General features: G+C 44.8%; 1 protein-coding gene across 2 annotated transcripts in view; it reads right to left on the bottom strand.

Annotated features, from left to right (window-relative positions):
* Window positions 1-11,707: 11,707 nt before the first annotated feature.
* Window positions 11,708-19,307, bottom strand: part of CCDC60 (coiled-coil domain containing 60) — a 171,718-nt gene continuing 164,118 nt past the window's right edge. Inside the window, exons 10-14 of one of the 2 annotated variants that reach the window (XM_043901806.1) lie at window positions 18,803-18,865; window positions 17,657-17,779; window positions 16,394-16,525; window positions 14,130-14,319; window positions 11,708-12,097 (exon numbers count right to left, since the gene is read on the bottom strand). In XM_043901806.1, the coding sequence (XP_043757741.1) occupies window positions 11,996-12,097; window positions 14,130-14,319; window positions 16,394-16,525; window positions 17,657-17,779; window positions 18,803-18,865 (610 nt within the window). In that variant the 3' untranslated portion in view covers window positions 11,708-11,995. The remainder of the gene's footprint in view (window positions 12,098-14,129; window positions 14,320-16,393; window positions 16,526-17,656; window positions 17,780-18,802; window positions 18,866-19,307) is intronic. The other variant, XM_043901807.1, reaches the window with a different exon arrangement.

Here is a 19,307-nt window from a genome sequence, read left to right as displayed (position 1 = left end):
TGAACAGATACTTGTATGTTGGTGTTCACTGTAACACTGTTCACACTAGGTAAAAGGTGGAAACCCCTTCATGGATCACAGCCTTGTCATGGCAAATGGGCTTGTGTAACTGAAGTTATGAGCCATGCCCTGCAGGGCCACCCAAGATGAACGTGTCATAGTGGAGAGTTCTGACAAAACATGGACCACTGGAGGAAGGAACAACAAACCACTCAGTATTCTTGCTGTGAGAATCCAATGAACAGTATGAAAAGGCAAAAGGCTATGACACTGGAAGATGAGCCCCCCCAGGGTAGAAGGTATACAATATGCTAATAGGGAAGAGCAGAGGGCAATTACTAATAGCTCCAGAAAAAATAAAGTGGTTGGGTCAAAGCGGAAACGATACTCAGTTATGGATGTGTCTGGTGGTGAAAGTAAAGTCTGATGCTGTAAAGAACAATATTACATAGGAACTTGGAATGTTAGGTCCATGAATCAAAGTAAAGTGGACATGGTCAAACAGGAGATGTAAAGAGTGAACATCTTAGGAATCAATGAACTAAAATGGATGGGGATGGGTGAATTTAATTCAGATGACCATTATATCAACTACTGTGGGCAATACTCCCTTAGAAGAAATGGAGTAGCCCTCAAAGTCAACAAAACAGTCTGAAATGCAGTACGTGGGTACAACCTCAATAATGACAGAATGATCTCAGTTGGTTTCCAAGGCAAACCATTCAACAACAGAGTAATCCAGATCTATGCCCCAACCACTGATGTCAAAGAAGCTGAAATTGAATGGTTCTATGAAGACCTACAAGAACTAGAACTAACACACACACATACAAAAGATGTCCTTTTCATCATAGGGGATTGGAATGCAAAACTAGGAAATCAAGAGATACCTGGAGTAACAGGCAAGTTTGGCCTTGGAGTACAGAATGAAGCAGGGCAAAGGCTTAACAGAGTTTTGTCAAGAGAACATGCTGGTTATAGTAAACACAACTATTCAACAACTCTACACATGGACATCAATATCAAAATCAGATTGATTATATTCTTTGCAGCCAAAGATGGAGAAGCTCTAAATAGTCAGCAAAAACAAGACCTGGAGGTGACTATGGCTCAGATCATCAGCTCCTTACTGCACAATTCAGGCTCAAATTGAAGAAAGTAGGGAAAAACACTAGGCCATTAAGGTATGACCTAAATCAAATCCCTTATGGTTATACAGTGGAGGTGATGAATAGATTCAAGAGATTAGATCTGGTAGACAGAATGCCTTAAGAACTACGGATAGAAATTTGTTAACACTGCACAGGAAGCAGTGACCAAAACCATCCCCAAGAAAAGAAACGCAAGAATGCAAAGTGATTGTCTGAGGAGGCTTTACAAATAGCTGAGGAAAGAAGAGAAGCAAAAAGCAAGAAAGAAAGGGAAGGGTATGCCCAACTGAATGCAGAATTCCAAAGAATAGCAGAGATAAGAAGATCTTCTTAAGTGAACAATGCAAAGAAGTTGAGGAAAACAACAGAATGGGAAAGACAATGGGAAAAAATAGAGATCTTTTCAAGAAAACTGGACATATCAAGGGACATTTCAGGCAAGGATGGGCAGGATAAAGGACAGCAATGGTAAGGACCTAACAGAAGCAGAAGATATTAAGGAGAGGTGGCAAGAATACACAGAAGAACTATACAAAATAGGTCGTAATGCCCTGGATAACCACAATGGTGTGTTCACTCACCTAGAGTCAGACATCCTGGAGTGTGAAGTCAAATGGGCCTTAGGAAGCATTACTACAAACAAAACTAGTGGAGATGATGGAATTCCAGTTGAGCTATTTCAAATCCTAAAAGTTGATGCTGTTACAGTACTGCACTCAATATGCCAGCAAATTTGGAAAACTCAGAAGTGTCCTCAGGACTGGAAAAAGTCACTTTTCATTCCAATCCCAAAGAAGGACAATGCCAAAGAATGTTCAAACTACCACACAATTGCACTCATTTCACATGCTAGCAAAGTAATGTTCAAAATTCTCCAAGCTAGGCTTCAACCGTACATCAGCTGAGAATTTCCAGATGTACAAACTGCGTTTAGAAAAGGCAGAGGAATAAGATATCAAATTGCCAAAATTCACTGGATCATAGAAAAAACAAGAGAATTCCAGAAAAACATCTGCTTCATTGACTATACTGAAGTCTTTGACAGTGTGGATCACAACAAACTTGGAATTCTTAAAGAGACGGGAATACCAGACCACCTTGCCTGTCTCCTGAGAAACTTGTATTCTCAATCAAGTCAGGAAGCAACAGATAGAACATTACATGGAACAAGGGACTGGTTCAAAATTGGAAAAGGCATATGAAAAGGGTGCATATTGTCATCCTGCTTATTTAACTTATATGCAGAGTACATCATGTGAGATGCTGGGCTGGATGAATCACAAGCTGGAATCAAGATTCCCAGGAGAAATATCAACAAGCTCAGATATGCAGATGACACCACTCTAATGGCAAAAAGTGAAGAGGAACTAAAGAGCCTCTTGATGAGGGTGAAAGAGGAGAGTGAAAAAACTGGCTTAAAATTTAACATTCAAAAAACAAAGATCATGGAATCTGGTCCCATCACTTCATGGCAAATAGATGGGGAAAAAGTGGAAGCACTGACAGATTTTATTTTCTTGGGCTCCAAAATCACTGGGGATGGTGACTGCAGCCATGAAATGAAAAGATGTTTGCTCCTTGGAAGGAAAGCTACGACAAACCTAGACAGCATATTAAAAAGCAGAGACATCACTTTGCCAACAAAGGTCTGTATAGTCAAAGCTATGGTTTTTCCAGTAGTCATGTATGGATGTGAGAGCTGGACCATAACGAAGACTGAGTACCAAAGAACTGATGCCTTCGAGTTGTGGTGCTGAAGAATACTCCTGAGAGTGGCTTGAACTGCAAGGAGATCAAACCAGTCAATTCTAAAGGAAATCAACCCTGAACATTCTTCAGAAGGACTGATGCTGAAGGTGGAGCTCCAATACTTTGGCCACATGATGTGAAGAGCCGACTCATTAGAAAAGACCCTGATGCTCGGAAAGATTGACGGCAACAGGAAAAGAGGGCAACAGAGGATAAAATGGCTAGATAGTATCACCGACTCAATGGACATGAATATGAGCACACTCCAGGAGACAGTGAAGGACAGGGAAGCCTGGCGTACTGCAGTCCACGGATCACAAAGAGTTGGACGGGACTTAGTAACTGAACAACAACAAAAACGGTGGGGAAAAGCCCAAGTGTCCCTAACAGATAAACAAAAAGTGATACATACACACCATGGAATATTATTCAGCCATACTTAAGAATATAGTTCAGGTTCATGCTACCACATGGATTAACCACGAAAAAATTAAGTATATAAATCAGACACAAAAGGATAAATGTTAGATCATTTCACTTACATGAAATATATAAAATAAGCAATTCATAGAAACGGAAGTGACTAGAAGTGACCATGTTCCAGAGATTGGAGAGCTGTTGCTTAATGGGTACAGCGTTTCCGTTGGGAGGATGAGAAGGTTTTCATAGCGGTGATGGCTGCACAGCAGTGTGAATGTGATTAATGTGAATGAATTATGTGCCTAAAAAGGGTAAGGTGGCCAATTTTATGCCATGTTATACTTTGCTGCACAGACATGCACACAACACTGGATGGCTTGTCCATCCCCACCTCTGTGCTTTTAGTCACAAAGTTGGTTCTTCTTGGTGCACATTTTGTTTTTCCTAACATTTCTGCCTGTTGAAATCCCATTTCAAGTCCTACCTCAAATGCTACCTCTTTCCTTGATGACTTTCCTAACTTATTGTCCCTCCAATCAAATCAATGTGATGTTTAATTTGTTTGGGCTTTGGGAATTCTCTATACATTTCTTTTGGGCTGTTTTCTTAAGTCCCTATTAGACTGTAATATGGGGCTTCTACCAACTGCTTATTTTATATATTTCATATAAGTGAAATGATGTAACATTTATCCTTTTGTGTCTGATTTGAAGGAGTCTTTTGGGCCTAGAAAAGAGAACAACAGTCTCAAAGGCCCCTTGCTGAATCATCTAACTTCGGAGAAAACAAAGCATAACTTTAGTTCCATCCTGATGCTCCAGGCCAGTTGCATCTATCTGGGACTTATCACCCCCTGTCCGGAAACCTACCACCCCCTACACCCACCCAGAAGACTTATCACCCCCTGCCCAACTACAAGTGTCATCTCAACAAAAGAATACTCAAAATATCCTGCCTGATTGACGTTTCCCTTATCGCTTCCACAAACCTCCCTATAAGTATGAAGCCTCCCTGATCCCTTTCAGCGCTCAGCCTGGTCGTTAGGCCGACTGTCGCCCCTCCTTGCCTAAATAAAGGTAACCTACTTCTGTTGAGGTCGTCTTTCCTTTTCTGCCTCGCCGGAACTATGCCTTACATGATTTATAATGTTTTTGTGGATAATCCATGTGGTAGCATGAGCTAGAACTATATTCTTATGTATGGCTAAATAATATTCCATTGTATGTATATATCACATTTTGTTTATTTATCTGTTAGGGACACTTGGGTTTTTCCCACCTTTTCTATTGGTCACAGGGACGCACTGTTCAGCTTTGCATAATTCATTCAACAAATATTTATTGAGCCCATACTGTGCACCAGCCTGGTACATATGCCAATATATGGTAAAAGTTAAAATAATGTTATACTGAGTTGAAATGTCATAAGTGGTCTGAACCCCAAACTCTCAGAGGAATTTCACAGTGGTGTAACTTTAAGGAGGAGTCACTTTCCTCCATACTTAAAAGACTTGTGGCTTTCATTTCTGGAGGTAGTCAGCTATGGGCTTCCCTGGGGACTCAGATGATAAAGAATCCACCTGCAATGTGGGAGACTTCGGTTTGATCCTTGGGTCAGGAAGATCCCCTGGAGAAGGGCATGGCAACCCACTCTAGTATTATTGCCTGGAGAATCCCATGGACAGGGGAGCCTGGCGGGCTGCAGTCCATATGGGGTCGCAAAGAGTCAGACGTGACTGAGCACGCACACATATGGAAAACCCATTATGCCTTGCTGTTACCTCCATCATTCATCAGTCAGCTATGACAGGCTGTTTTGCCTTTCTTCTGGGAAAATATATTACCCATCTTTGGGGAAATTGTTTTCCTTTTTCCTTCCTCCAGCTCCAACCCATGTACTTGAGTGAGCTGCCATGTTCCTATGCGATTTCACTCTCTTGGTCACTGCTGATTGGTCCAAGGTGGACACTTAAACCAAGCTGGGCCAATTAGAGCTTTCCCCTGGAATTTAAAAAACCAGAACAGAGGAGGAGAGCCTGGGGGAGACCAGAAGCCATACTGCCATCTGTGTAAGAGGAAGGCTTGTAGCAGGACAGCATATGGCCGACACACAGATAGAAAGGGCCCTGGCACCAGCTACATCCAGAAATCCAGGCGTGTTTTTGTCCATCCTGATCCTTTAGCTTGGTGTTTCAACCCTTCATTGTAGTCCAACAAATTTCTAAACTAGTCTAAACTGGAATTCTGTCCCTTGTAAACTATTTGCTGCAAACTCTCTGAGCCTTGGTTTTCTCATTAAAAGGGATGATAATCCCTTTTTCATAGAATTGTTATGAATATTTTAAAGATGTTGCATATAAAGTGTTCAAGATAGCACCTGACATATAATAAGTGACCAATAATTGTTAATAATGATTATTATTTAAATCAGTACCCATGGTGCCTGCAGACAATGTGTGTGCTCCTTCCAAGCCTGTTGAATCAGAAAAGAGTTTTGATTCTTCTTTCAGCTCTGTCCATGAGAGAAGGGTCATTCGTTGTGACTTCAGTGCCTTCTGTCCTCATTTGACCCAGCCACGCCTCCTTCTCTGATGACAACCTGAGTTCTGAAGGGCTCTCACCATTTTCAGCCAGTTCTGGCGGAAGTGGCTCCCACCATGGGGGCCTGAGACAGATGGGTTTACCCCACACTCCAAACGGAGCCTCACCTCATTCCATTTCCATTTGGCTCCAGCTGGTAGACACCTACTGCACAGCTCCAAGGCTTAATTGCATTCTGCTTGTATGTTGCCAGACACTAAAACCTTGTTGTTGGGAGTTAAGTGTTTTGGGAAATGGGCTGTATTATTCTGCCAACCGAGGCTCTGGAAAGTTGGAACTGCTGAATGAGCCGCCAGAGCTGACCTTGGTCTCCAACTGGTGCACCTGTACTCGCCAGGGAGGACACGTTGAATCGTTTGCCGTGAGCTCTGTGAATTGACTTGGAAGATGCCCTGCTCCTGCAGGGACATTTAGTGGCACATAGTAGGCTCTCAGTTGTTCTCATAATATAAATATATTGTGAATTACTCGGGCCATTAAAGGTAAAACAACGGCAAACAACTAAAAATGGTTGGTCCCAGACAGGGTTTTAAGCCCTCTATGTGTACTGACTTGGTGGTTCACAAACTCTGCTGCGCGCTAGAATCACCTGGGTAATTTCTAAAGGTCCTGATGCTCAGGCCACACCCTGTACCAATGACATAAGAATCACTGGACAGCAAGAGTTTTAAGAACTCCCTGGGTGATTCAAACGTGCAGTCAAGGATGACATTCAGTGAAGGTCCTCATATAATCCTCCCAGCCAGTCTATGAAGTGGGTACTGTTACCCACACTGTACTGTTGAGGAAACTGGTGCACAACAGACAGGTTAAGTGACTTTCCCAAGGTCACAGAGCTGGTAAGTCTCAGAGTCAGGTCTGGGACCAGACCACCAGGTCCCAGAGCCCAAGCTTTTAATTCTAGAGTAAAACACTGCAACTCCATCACTACGCTACATCCTGCAACAGAAGCCTGAGTGTCTCCCCTTTTATACTCTCTCCCCACCCCACGGCCTGGGGATGCCTCCTCCTCTCCCGATTTCTCCTCATTGGTCTTCTCACCTTCAGTCTCAAGCCCTCTAATCCAGTAGGATCATAATGCATGCCACACATGCAATTTTAAGTTTCCTATGGGTCACATTAAAAAGCTAAGGCAAGTGAAATTAATACAACATTTTATTTAACCCAATATACCCCAGATACTATCATTTTGACATGCAATCAATGTTAAAAAATGTTAATGAGATATCCCACATTTTTTCATACTAAGGGTTCAAAGTCCCATGTATATTTTCAGTTATAGCTCAGCTCAGTTTGCGCCTGCCACATATCACGTGCTCAGTAGCTACAAGCAAGTAGTGGCTACCATATTGGACAAAGTGGCTCAGAGTGTAGACCTTAGAAATTCTCATCACGAGAAAAAAAATGTAATTGTGTGAGTTGATGATGGATAATATCTAGACTTGGTAATCCTTTCTCAATTTACATATATATATATATATATATATATATATATATATATACACATGTCATTATGCTGTATACCTAAAACCAATACAATGTTATATGTTAACTGTATCTCAATTAAAAAAAAATTAAAAATAGAAAAAAAAGAAGTATCGTAGTTTATTGGAAGACTGAGGGTGAGAAGACAAGGATGCCATGATTAACCATTTTATATTGTGGAACTCTCTCCTCTCCTCTTGGGTTTCCTGGCTTGACTGATACCAGACGCATGGGACCATTCTCAGTATAGACTGAGCAAAGGTTCCAGAGTCAAGCCACATCTAAATTACTAGTTTAGTTAAGATAACTCTAAATTCCAATATCATCTTCTCCCTAATGGATCCTTTTTGGCAGGGCCACCTCTTTTACCTCCTCACCTCCCACTTTGGAGACCATGGAGCTGGGACGTCACCTATCCAGTACGTTCTGTCACATACAGGAGGGTTGGCTATGATAAATGACACCCACCTTACATGTATTTTATACTCTTTTAAAGCAAAATTGACATTTGCAAAGCTGAGTGATAAAACATCTGTGTTCCTAGTCTTTCCTCTGTCTCTTGATTGATGCTGTGGCTTTAACTCCGATTTTTCTCTTTGCTTTACCTGCACAATGTATCTGAAGACAGTCTCTCCCACTACTGTGCCACTAGCCCTGTGAGAGGAAGGACCCTTCCTCAGCGCTGTCTGGAATTTAGCCACACTTACACACGGATCCCTCTTCTCTAATTAGGAAACCTTTTGTTACAAGTGAAGGAGACCAAACCAAATCTGTCTTATTAAGCAGGCTTTGTCCAGTTCAAAGGTCCAACTTGATCCAGGTGCCTGCACAGTGTAACCGAGATTTGATACCTCTCTTACTGCATTTCTCAACTTCATTTTCCTCTCCTGGTTGGCAGTGTCTGTGTGGTGGCTCTTGGAACCTATAGACTTATTTTATCCTTATTGTCATTAATTCCAGCAGAAAGCTCCTTGCTCTCACCAGTTCCAACACAAGATCAGGGGTTGACTTTTATCAGACTACCTTACGTGTCCATCCCTCTGTTCTACTCTGGTGCATGCTCCAAATAAGACCTGTGGTCTATTTTTATATGACCTGCAATCTCAGGTTTTTACATTTTTAAACGGCCATGTATATAAAAAGAATATGCAACAGATATTTGCTGTATCTGCTCCTGCTCCTTTACAGAAAAAGCCTCTCCAGGGCACATGGGGTTTTAAATACTCTCATGATAACCATGCAGGTGGCTCAGTCAGAGGAGCAGTGGGACAGGGGACCGCCTGACACGGGCTTGGCATATAGTAGGTACTCAATTATGGTTCTGATGAAATGCTCATGGCAAAAATACTTCTCCCTGAGGTTCTTCTTTGAGCTTGGGAGTTGGGGGTGATGTATTGCCTCCTTTCAGTCCCTAGTCTATTTTAGTCATAAAAGATCTTCCTTTGAGTAAATACTCCTTGCCTAAGCTGTTAATGCCTGCCCAGTTCCTTTTTGGCAGGTTTTAAATATTTTCCTGGAGAGCAAGATGGAAGGATAATACTAATACACACCACTAGATGGAGCTACAGCTCTGAGAAATAGGCTGGGAACAGGATGAGAAGAAGGGTGGAGTAAGTCTCTCATCTCCCCTGCCCAAGATAGAAAGACAGACATGTTCCAGACTTGGCTCTGCCGCTTACCGGTTATGTGACTGTTGGCAAATGATCTCAAGTGCTGGCATCCTTACTTGTGAAATGGGGATTATAACAGTGCTCACATGAGAGGTATGCTGTGACCATCAAGTAGGATGCAAACTGTGGAACATAGAGTAAAAGTAAGTTAACGGGATGCTAGGAAGTTCCATCACTAGAGCTACTCCTGGGGGCATGGTTCCAAAAGCAAGGTAACTTTAGTGACCTCCTTGTCTCATATGATGAGGGCTGGGGGGCAGGGTCAGAGGGCAGCAACAAAAGGGAGGGAATGCAGAGTTAGCTGAACATGGGTACAAAACACCTTTTGGGGGCTCCATTTCATCATCTGTAAGGCAGGGGAGCCCCACCTTGCAGGATGATGATGATGAAATGACATAACACATAGCAAGCATTTTGCATAGTGTCTGGAAGGAAGCGGTCCCTCCGTCAGTGCTAGGTTGTGAGTGGCTGCTTGAAGCTTTTTGCAAGCCCAGTCCTCAAGACCATCTCTCTCTTCTCCTCTTCTGCCCTCTCCTCCCACTTCCTGCTTTAACTGTCATGACCCATAGGATGCTGATGACCTGTGTCTGTCTCCGCTGCCACCCACTCTCCTGAGTTTTAAATCCCCGCATTTGACTGCCCCACAAGCATCTCCCACTCAGTATGCTCAAAATAGAACTCCTTACCTTCTCATTCTGAACGTTCTTTTCTTCCTTTCCTTCTGCTACATTAAAGGTACCAACTTCCACCCAGTGGTCTGAGCTGGAAAATCGGACATGATTCCCGATGTTCTTGTCTTCTGTCCACTTGTAATACACCAAACCGACTTCTGCTGATTCCACCTTTTAAATATCCTTCTAATGGATCTCCCTGGCCCCACTGTCATGTGCTCCCTACAATCACTGCTACGGCAGCCTCATCTTAGCACCCTGTTCCCTGCCTTGCACTCACACAGTGGTTATTTTTTTTTCCTGAATGGAAATATGATTATTCCCCTGCTGAAAATCCTTCCCTGGCTCCTCATGGCCAGTAAGTTGGCCTAAACTTTCTAACATGGCCTGAAAGAAAGAAAACAGTTAGTCACTCAGTTGTGTCTGACTCTTTGCGACTCTATGGCGTATAGCCTGTTTCTGTTCTTGAGATTCTCTGGGCAAGAATACTGGAGTGGGTTGCCATTCCCTTCCCCAGGGGATCTTCCTAACCTGGGGATCAAACCTGGGTCTCCTGCACTGCAGGTAGATTCTTTATTGTCTGAGCCACCAGGGAAAATTAGCGTGGCCTAGAGGCATCTAAAACTCCCTCCCCAGCCCCCGTCTCCTCTCCTTCCCTGTGCTCACTACCAACCTGACCTTACAGTCCAGACACACATATGTTATTTTAGTTCCTCAGATGACATCGAGTTTCTTTTTGCCTCTAGGCCTTTGCCCTCCTTCTTTCTTCTCCACTCCCCCTCACCCCAACCCTGACTTAATACAGAAAAGTTTAGGGGCTTCCCTGGTGGCTCAGATGGTAAAGAATCTGCCTGCAATGCAGGAGACCCAGGTTCAGTCCCTGGGTCAGGAAGATTCCCTAGAGAAGGGAATGGCTACCCACTCCAGTATTTCTTGCCTGGAGAATCCTAAGGACAGAGGAGCCTGGCAGGCTACAGTCCACAGGGCTGCAAAGAATCGGACACGACTGAGTGACTGAACACACAGAGAGAAGTTTAGAGTCTCTTAACTGAGCGGCCTCCTTAGAGACCGCGTCTCACCTCTACGCCCTAGTGGCTTGTCATGCCATCACACTAAACAAACAGCACTGCTGTGGGTATCATGTAGTCCCTCTGCTCGCTCCATCATCCTTTGCTGACCCGTGTCTCCAGGTAAATTATCTGAGATCGGGGACCTTGTTTGCTTTGGTCATTGCTCTACCCTTAGAACCTAGAACTTGGTTGATGCATATTCAGTTCTTGATAAATATTCATTGACTAAAAAGAGTAAATAACTGAATAGGTGAGATGCTGCATAGAGAGAAAAATAGTTCGACTTTCTTCTTTCCACCCCTTCTGGATCATGCGGAGATGCTGGGCTCCAGCCTATATGAGCATTCCAATAATCAGGTCCAGTGGTTTAACTGTTAATTCAGTTTAGCTGTCAGTGAGAGAGTTAAAATGACTACAGGTCCTGTAACTTAGTAAGATGTAGGGGGGAAGAAGACCGAGATGGGAAAAGAAGACGAAGATGAGAAAAGAGGTTAAATGGCAATAAACCCACACAATTTTGAGATGACTGGAAGTTAAGCTTCCTTGTACAACCAAACCCAACACAAGATATTACAAGGACTCTTAAGGATGAAATTTTCTTGCACATCACTTGCCTTGTTGGGAAGTGCTCCATCCATTCACCCACTAACCCACCCACTCATCTCTATCTAGGACAGTATACATAAAGTGGAGAACTGCACTCTTGCTCTAATGGTATGAAATGGGCGTAACATCAGCACCCACTTAACTGTAGTTGTGAGATTATTCGGCAAGAACATCACCCAGCACTGGGCCTGCTGCATATCAGTAAGTGATAACTGTATGTTACTATCAGGATTTCAACACCACGCCTAGATCCCACAGCTCCAACTTTTCCCCAGCCGGAGAGCAAACATTCAACTCAATTTTATTATCCAGAATTTGAGGAGAAGGCTTAGAGGGAAGGATCATGGAGAGGGAGTAGGTAGGGTCAGGCTGGACCAGTGAGCACCAGTGGCTAGGAGCCTGAGGCTGGTGTGTGAGGGAGGAGGAGGCTTCCACCTGGGAGCAGCTCCCCCTAGAATGTTTTCAGAATCTGGTCTCCAGATGACCCTACCAGATCACAATGAGTCTCCATGAGAGCAGGCACACGGTGTAGACAGCCGTCCTCCACTGGGGTCACTGGTTGACCCAGGTCCACTATGTCTGGGCACTCTGGGACCGGATGGGGATGTTGATTCGGTTCTGCAGCCAGCTGATGTAATCCTCTTGAGGCATATGGATGATGTGTTCTCGCACAAACTAAGGGGGCAGACATACGACAGCCTCAGATTTGGTCTGAAAGCTAGACTCAGTGCCCCTCCCCTCCCCAAGAAGATCCCAGAAGATTCGTGATTGAGGCTGGTGGCCCCAGGATACTGCCAACCCCTCAGGCATTCATAATCAAGAAAAGAGCCTCTTTCCAGTTTCCTAGTTCAGCAGGCTAATTTTAAGCCCCTTTTTGTCACTACTGACCCAAAGAAATCTGGGGAGAGCAGAAAAACCCAGCTGTCTGCATCTTTTTCTCTTTTCTGCTGCTGAATATCTTTTTAAAAAGTCATTTGTCCATAAACATTTTTGGGTTCACAGACTCCCTTGAGAATTGAGAACAGCCACTTGAGGCTTTTCTCCAGGAAAGGCTTGCTTCCAGGAAAGGGTTAAGACACAAAGCACAGAGTTTCACATGAATTTCAGGTTAAGAGACCCCCCACATCCAAGTTAACAGAAGTTCTGTGATGTTCTACTGGGAGAAGAGCATGCTAACTTTTATGAGGTAGGGCTAATAAAACTCGGCCCAGAGAAAGGGGAGCATCCATATCCATATTCCCCTCCTTTCACCCACTCAGAAACAGCCTTTCCATAAGCTGTCACTGAGTCGTGTCCAACTGTTTGCAACCGACTGCAGCTCAGGCTTTCCTGTCCTTCACCACCTCCTGGAGTTTGCTCAAACTCATGTCCATTGAGTCGGTGATGCCATCCAACAGTCTTGTCCTCTGTTGTCGCCTTCTCCTGCCTTCAATCTTTCTCTAAGTGGCAGGTGGAATGCACACCCGACAACTGGAAAGATGCCCTAGAGACTTAGTTTCAGGCTAGCCTGCCAGATTCTCCCAGGAAAGAGCTTCATGAGATGTGGGAAGTGGAGTCTGGACATTTGAGCTTGTGCACAGGGTATTTCTCCCTCCCCCCACTCCTGACTGTGCGCCCACATACACAAGCCAGGTCAGCCTGTGGAAAGGCCAGACCATCATGAAAACACTGAGAGGCCCAAAAAAGCCACCATTTGAATCACTTCTTTGTCTTGGGACACTGAAAACCTTCAGACACTGAAAACACTTCTTTGTCTTGAGACACCGAAAATGTACATTAAAATGTACATTTGCCATCACATGAAATTAAGGAAGTGACTTCACAGACATCTGTTAATACCTAAGTAGGGGGGCCCTTCCTCCTCCCCCCATCTTCTGACAACGTTTGATGCCCTAAGGGAATAGGGCACCAGGAATTTCTGGGGGTGGGGTGGGGAAGGTAGGCTGCTACTACAGACCCTTGTGAGGCTCCTCGGCACCCTTCAGCTAAAGACCTAAATCCTTAACTTGATGTTTGGAGACCTGCACATGCTGACCTTTCTGGTCCCCTGGGAACCATGCACCTTCCTGCTCTCTTCCTTCCAGAGCCACTGACTGCCGCTGAATCCCTCTAGCAGCTCAAGTTGTGTCCTGCTCCGGGGCCTGGGCACCTGCTTATTCCCCTTCTCTTCAGCTTGCTGCCTTTTCATTGTTCAGATCTCAGCTTAAAAGTCATCCTCCTCAGGGGGCTCTCGTTAAGAGAAGCCTCTTCTACATTTACCTTAAATCAGGGCTCCTCAAACTTTATTGTGTGTACCAGTCACCCGGCATCTCACTGAAACACAGATGCTGAGCTGGTCAGATACAGTTCAGAGCCTGGGATGCCGCGTTTCTAACAAGCACCCATGTGAGGTCCACAGGGCACGATTTTAGTTGCAAGATTTAGAGTGCTGCTCACTATGACTGTCAGTTATTGCACTCACATGTCCATTCATTTATATTTCTCCAAAGATTCCAAATTTCCCAGGGGCATCATTTACACAGAATATAATGTCCCCTGGAGTTGAACAACCAAGGTCACAGGACAATGCCTTTTCTATTGGATGATGAGTTCCATGAAGGCCTTTATGCCTTTTAAAAAACTTTAAAAACTTCAACAGTGCCTGGATGTTGACAGGCCAGAATGAGTGTGTCTGGGGTGTTATGAAGGGAAAGGAAGTGCTCGTCACCTCGATGGCCACTGCGATGTCTGGGGAGCACAGTTCCCAGGGTCTCAGCTCCTGAAGCACCTTTAGGAGGACATGCGGTCGGATCCTCAGGTCCAGGTTTTCCCCAAATTTCTGCAGTTTTGCCAGGATCTTCCTCGCAGGGCGGAAATTCTTCAGATCCTCGGGAAGTTTGGACAGCAGGTCAAAGTACCTTCGATTCCAAGAGGAGAGGATCAGTTAGGAAACTGCTGGCAGATGGTCTGGGCACCCAAAGGACCTCATCTCCACTCTCTCTCTCTCTCTCCACTACTCCTGGGATGTCTCCAGGATAGTAACAATTTTTATCTGGGGGACTTTCTTCCCTCCTCAATGTAAAGTGTCCACAGATCAGGCAAGTCTTTGTTTTTAGGGATAGTAAAAACCGGAGTCACAATTTGCACAGTGGCTCAGTGGTAAAGAATCCACCTGCAATGCAGGAGACACAGATTTGATCCCTGGGTTGGGAAGATCCCCTGGAGAAGGGAATGCAACCCACTCAAGTATTCTTGCCTGGGAAATCCCACGGACAGAGGAGCCCAGTGGGTTACAGTCCATGGGGTTGCAAAGAGTCAGATATGTCTTAGAAAATAAACAACAACAACGAAAATTAAGGCATGCTTTAAACATAGGCATTGATGATTCTTCTGCCAAGCAGCCAATGTGAAAAGTTATAAGGAAGGAAAAATACCAGTATTCTGAAGCTACTCTTCGAGAGTTAATCGAGCCAAGGAGGACATGGACACACTTGTGGGATACCTTCTAGGATGCAAGAGGTTCTCACACACCAGCTGCTGAGGACGTGTGTCTCTGTGTGTGTGTATTTTCCATGCTCCTGAAAATGAACAATCAGGGGCCATGATTTTGGTGTTTCAGTGGGTTTTAAGAACCTACTTTGGGCTGATTCATGTCAATGTATGACAAAACCCACTGCAATGTTGTGAAATGGTTGGCCTCCAACTAATAAAAATAAATGAAAAAAAAAAAAAAAAAGAACCTACTTTGGCCACCAGATGCAAAGAGCCTTCTCACTGGAAAAGACCCTGATGCTGGGAAAGATTGAAGGCAAGAGGAGAAGGGAGGGACAGAGGATGAGATGGTTGGATGGCATCATGGACTCAATGGACATGAGTTTGAGCAAACTCTGGGAGATGGTGAAGGACAGGGAAGCTTGGCATGCTACAGTCCATGGGGTTGCAAAGAGTTGGACATGACTGAGTGACTGAACAAAAAAAATTAATATTATGACAGCGTGTGAAGGTAGTTTGGGAATGCATCCTTTAGACAGTGGCAAAAAGGTAGGTTCTAACCTGGGGGTTCAGGTGTGGGTGAAGGTAGGGGTGTTATCTCATGGAAAATGGGTTTTTTCCCTGATTGTAGAAAAAGTTGAGAAAAACCTGATCATCCATCATACATTTTGGCTGCTCATACTGCTTTATATTTGTGATGTATGTTTATATATTTATTCTGATCTCTTTGTAAGCTCCCACTCTGCATTATTAAAATTGTTTAACGGATTCTCGGTACATTTTTAGGCTTTCCTATCTTACTCTAAGATCTTGATTTACTCACCCTGACAGGATGGAGGTTTGGGAAATCAGACTCCAATTTTATATTGCAGATAAGCGTAGAGACAGGTCAGACAGGGGTTTAAATCCTAAAGTTTCCTGATTTGTAAAGTGGGGGGTAATATGTACCCTTTAGGATTTTTGTGTGGAATAAAATAGATAATTCATGAAAAGTGCTTAGGAGTAGAGTGTCTGCCACCCAGTAATCACTCAATTTGCAATATTTTGTGCTGTATTTATTATCACCCCTGTGTTGGGGGCACAGTGTTCTTGAGGTATGCCTGTCTGGCTTTGTATCATTAAGAGTTAAATTATTTGGGGACTATAGTTCTTCCCCCACAGACCCCAGGATCTGTAGGTATTTTCAGATTGGTTTGCCTCTCCTGCTTCTCTTATAGGGGTTGGCAAGTGAGTCTATATTTGCAAGCTGAAGCAAACAGAAGGTAAATATAGAGAGTGCAGCTAGGTAGATTATCTGTGGCTCAGGAACAGAGGGATTTCTTGCCTGATTATACTCTGGATATAGCCTGTTTTGGGAGCGGGGCCCTCCTGGTGGCCGAGGACAGTTTTGGAGTGATGCCTCTCTGTCTTGAGGATAATGGGATTGAATGTAACTTTGTAACACCAGTACCCCCTTCACCCCTTCCAGGCACTGCCTCATCAGGCTCTCAGGATCTTTACCAGTGGTCTGCAATTTCTTCCGCATCGCCTTTTACCACGGAGACTTGGTGTCTCATTTTGGTTATGTCCTTTTGGAAATTTGAGACAAGGTTGAAAGAGTGGAACTTCTGGATACCTCTTTCTTCTTGGCGCCTGCATCACAGATGGTATGAGAAAGAGGAAGATGAATCAGATATTCTTTTTCTTTCACCTTCCTAGCTGCCCTCAGAGATCTGAGTTAAACACCTTTTCCTTCTTGAGGTCCTTCTTAACCCTCTCAACTACCCTGTAAGATACCAGCGGGCTTTGGGCATGAGGCCACAGCTCTCTCCAAGGTCCTGAAATGCTCATGTCTTACTAAACCCAGTCACTTTTTAATCAGCCCTCGTTCTCCCCCTACTTTTGACTGTATTTCCACAGTTTTCTCATCGGTAAGATGGAGGATAATAATTATTCCTAGATCCCAGTGGTGAGGAGTAAATGATAATGTGTGTATAGTGCTGAGTTTAGTGCTGACTCACAGCAGGTGTTTAACTCGTTGGTTCCTCTCCTCCTCATGCCCTTCATCATCTCGTGCATGTATCTTCTCTCTCCAAAGAGACTATATTACAAATATAACCATGTCCTCAATCATTCATGCATTTCTATGGCTTTCCATTTACTCAGAATAAAGTCCTTTGAGTGACTTACCCCTAAGGCTCTGGATTATTCCACCCCTATGGCAACTTCCAGCCTTATCTCTACCCTTCCACCCCTTTTCTCCCAGCATTTTAGGGTTTGGTTCATGAGCTGGGTCAGGAAGATCCCCTGCAGAAGGAAATGGCACTCCACTCCAATATTCTTGCCTGGAGAATTCCACAGGCAGAGGAAGCTGGTGGGCTACAGTCCAAGGGGCCGCAAAGAATCAAACATGACTAAGCAACTGAGCTCAAGTGAACAAAGTCTCTGAGATAAATCCCAACTTGTCAGGGCTCAGCCTTAACGTCACCTTGTGAGAGAGGTCTTGCTGGACTACCCAGCCTGCATTAGGTCCTCATGGTTTCCCTCCTTCTCCTAGAACCCTTTTCCCTTACTGTGGAGCAATGACTATAAACTGTACCTATAAATCTATCAGTTCAGTTGCTTTGTCTCTGCCCAGATTTTCCAGGAGACTATAAGCTCCCTGGGGGCAGGGAACATGTCCTTCTCATTCCCTGTTATGGTCCCAACACCAGGCATCTGGTGGTTATATGCTAAGTGCCAGATGAATGTCCTCTGAGTGAATGGACACATGTGCGCTCTTACTTCATGAGGATCTCCATCTTATCCTGTAGACAGAAGCCAGCCTCCTGGGCCACACTGTAAAACTTGGCCCTCATGGTGTTACACACCCCACTCTTGCACTGGATGATGTCACGGTTGGCGCGGCTGTGGACACAGATAAGATGGGCTTAGGGGACCAAGCCCAAGGGACAGATGCATTCCTGGGGCCCAAGGTGCTTTGCAGTAATACACAGCCAGGTTCTCCGTCCTCACCTGGGATCTCCCTCAGCATCCCCCTGGATGTAGGGAATAACAAACCTTCCCAACAATGTTGGACTGGTGACTCAGGCCTTATTACATGAGCCCATGGTGAGACATCTGGTCACTTTAGCTCAGTAAGTTCTAAGGACAGTGAGATGAAAATAGAACCTGGAGCTGGGAGGTGGGAGATTCAGGTTCAAACTCCCTACCACCACGTTTTAGCTATGTGGCCTCTGGTGAGACATTTTATCTGGCCAGGTTTCAGACTGTTTCCTTGTAGAATGGGACAGTCCCCCTGCCTCACAAAATTAGTTTTGAGGAATAAGCAATAATGAATACAGCACTCTTGAACTGTGGTGCTGGAGAAGACTCTTAAGAGTCCCTTGAACAGCAAGGGATAAAACAAGTCAATCCTAAGGGAAATCAACTCTGAATATTCTTTGCAAGAACTGATGCTGAAGCTGAAGCTCCAACACTTTGGCCGCCTGATATGAAGAGCTGACACATTGGAAAAGACCCTGATGCTGGGAAAGATTGAGGGCAGGGGGAGAAGGTGGGTGACAGAGGACGAGATGGTTGGATGGTATCATCGACTCAATGGACATGAGTTTGAGCAAACTCCGGGATTCAGTGAAGAGCAGGGGAGCCTGGCGTGCTGCAGTCCATGGGGTTGCAAAGAGTTGGACACGACTGAGTGACTGAACAACAAGTGCCAGCATGGAGGAAGATCTGTTGCCACTGTCTGCATGGGTTGCTCCACATCTTGGCTATAAGCCCCTTGCCTTGGGAGTCTTTTGTCCTTCAGTTTTATCTATGGCTTCAGGGAGTCTGGTTGGCCCTGGGTTATTTCTACATCCCTGGGAAGATGGAGGCTGCAGCTGCCACAGTCCCTCTTGCCTGGCACTTTCCATTGCCCACCTGGCGTACCTTTTAATCTTCTTCTGGAGCACCTGGGAGTGGCTGTCTCCACTTGTACTGCTGGATCTGTCACTGAGACACAGAGAAATGGTTTCATGTTGCCTGGAGTCTGATTTGCCCCCAAAGGGTGACTTCAGGGCCCCCATGACACCTGCCAGCCTCAGGTGAGTGTGGTGGTTCTAATCAAGGCATTTGATAGAACTGCATATTTTCCCCACACTTTGACCTTTGCTCCCACTGGACACTCTGCTTGGAGAGTCTTCCGTGTTTCTTCCCCAGCTGCTCAAATCCTGTCTGATCTTATGCCCTAGAGCAAATGCTGCTCTGACTCTCGTAGTCCAGTGGTGGCCTACTGCCTCTGCATGTTGTTGGGATGACAAGTTTTCAGGAACCAGCTTCTGTATAAAATCAGCCTCTCCACCTGGAGGACAGGTTCACTGTGGACACTCCCATCCTGCTCTCTGTCTGTGCCTCTCCTGGGGTTGAGTGCAGATCTGAGGAGGGGCAAGTCCTC

The sequence above is a fragment of the Cervus elaphus genome, chromosome 5 (genome assembly GCF_910594005.1).
Source record: "Cervus elaphus chromosome 5, mCerEla1.1, whole genome shotgun sequence".
Taxonomy (NCBI): domain Eukaryota; kingdom Metazoa; phylum Chordata; class Mammalia; order Artiodactyla; family Cervidae; genus Cervus; species Cervus elaphus.
Note: the sequence above shows the minus strand (reverse complement) of the source record. Positions and strands in the feature narration are given on the sequence as shown.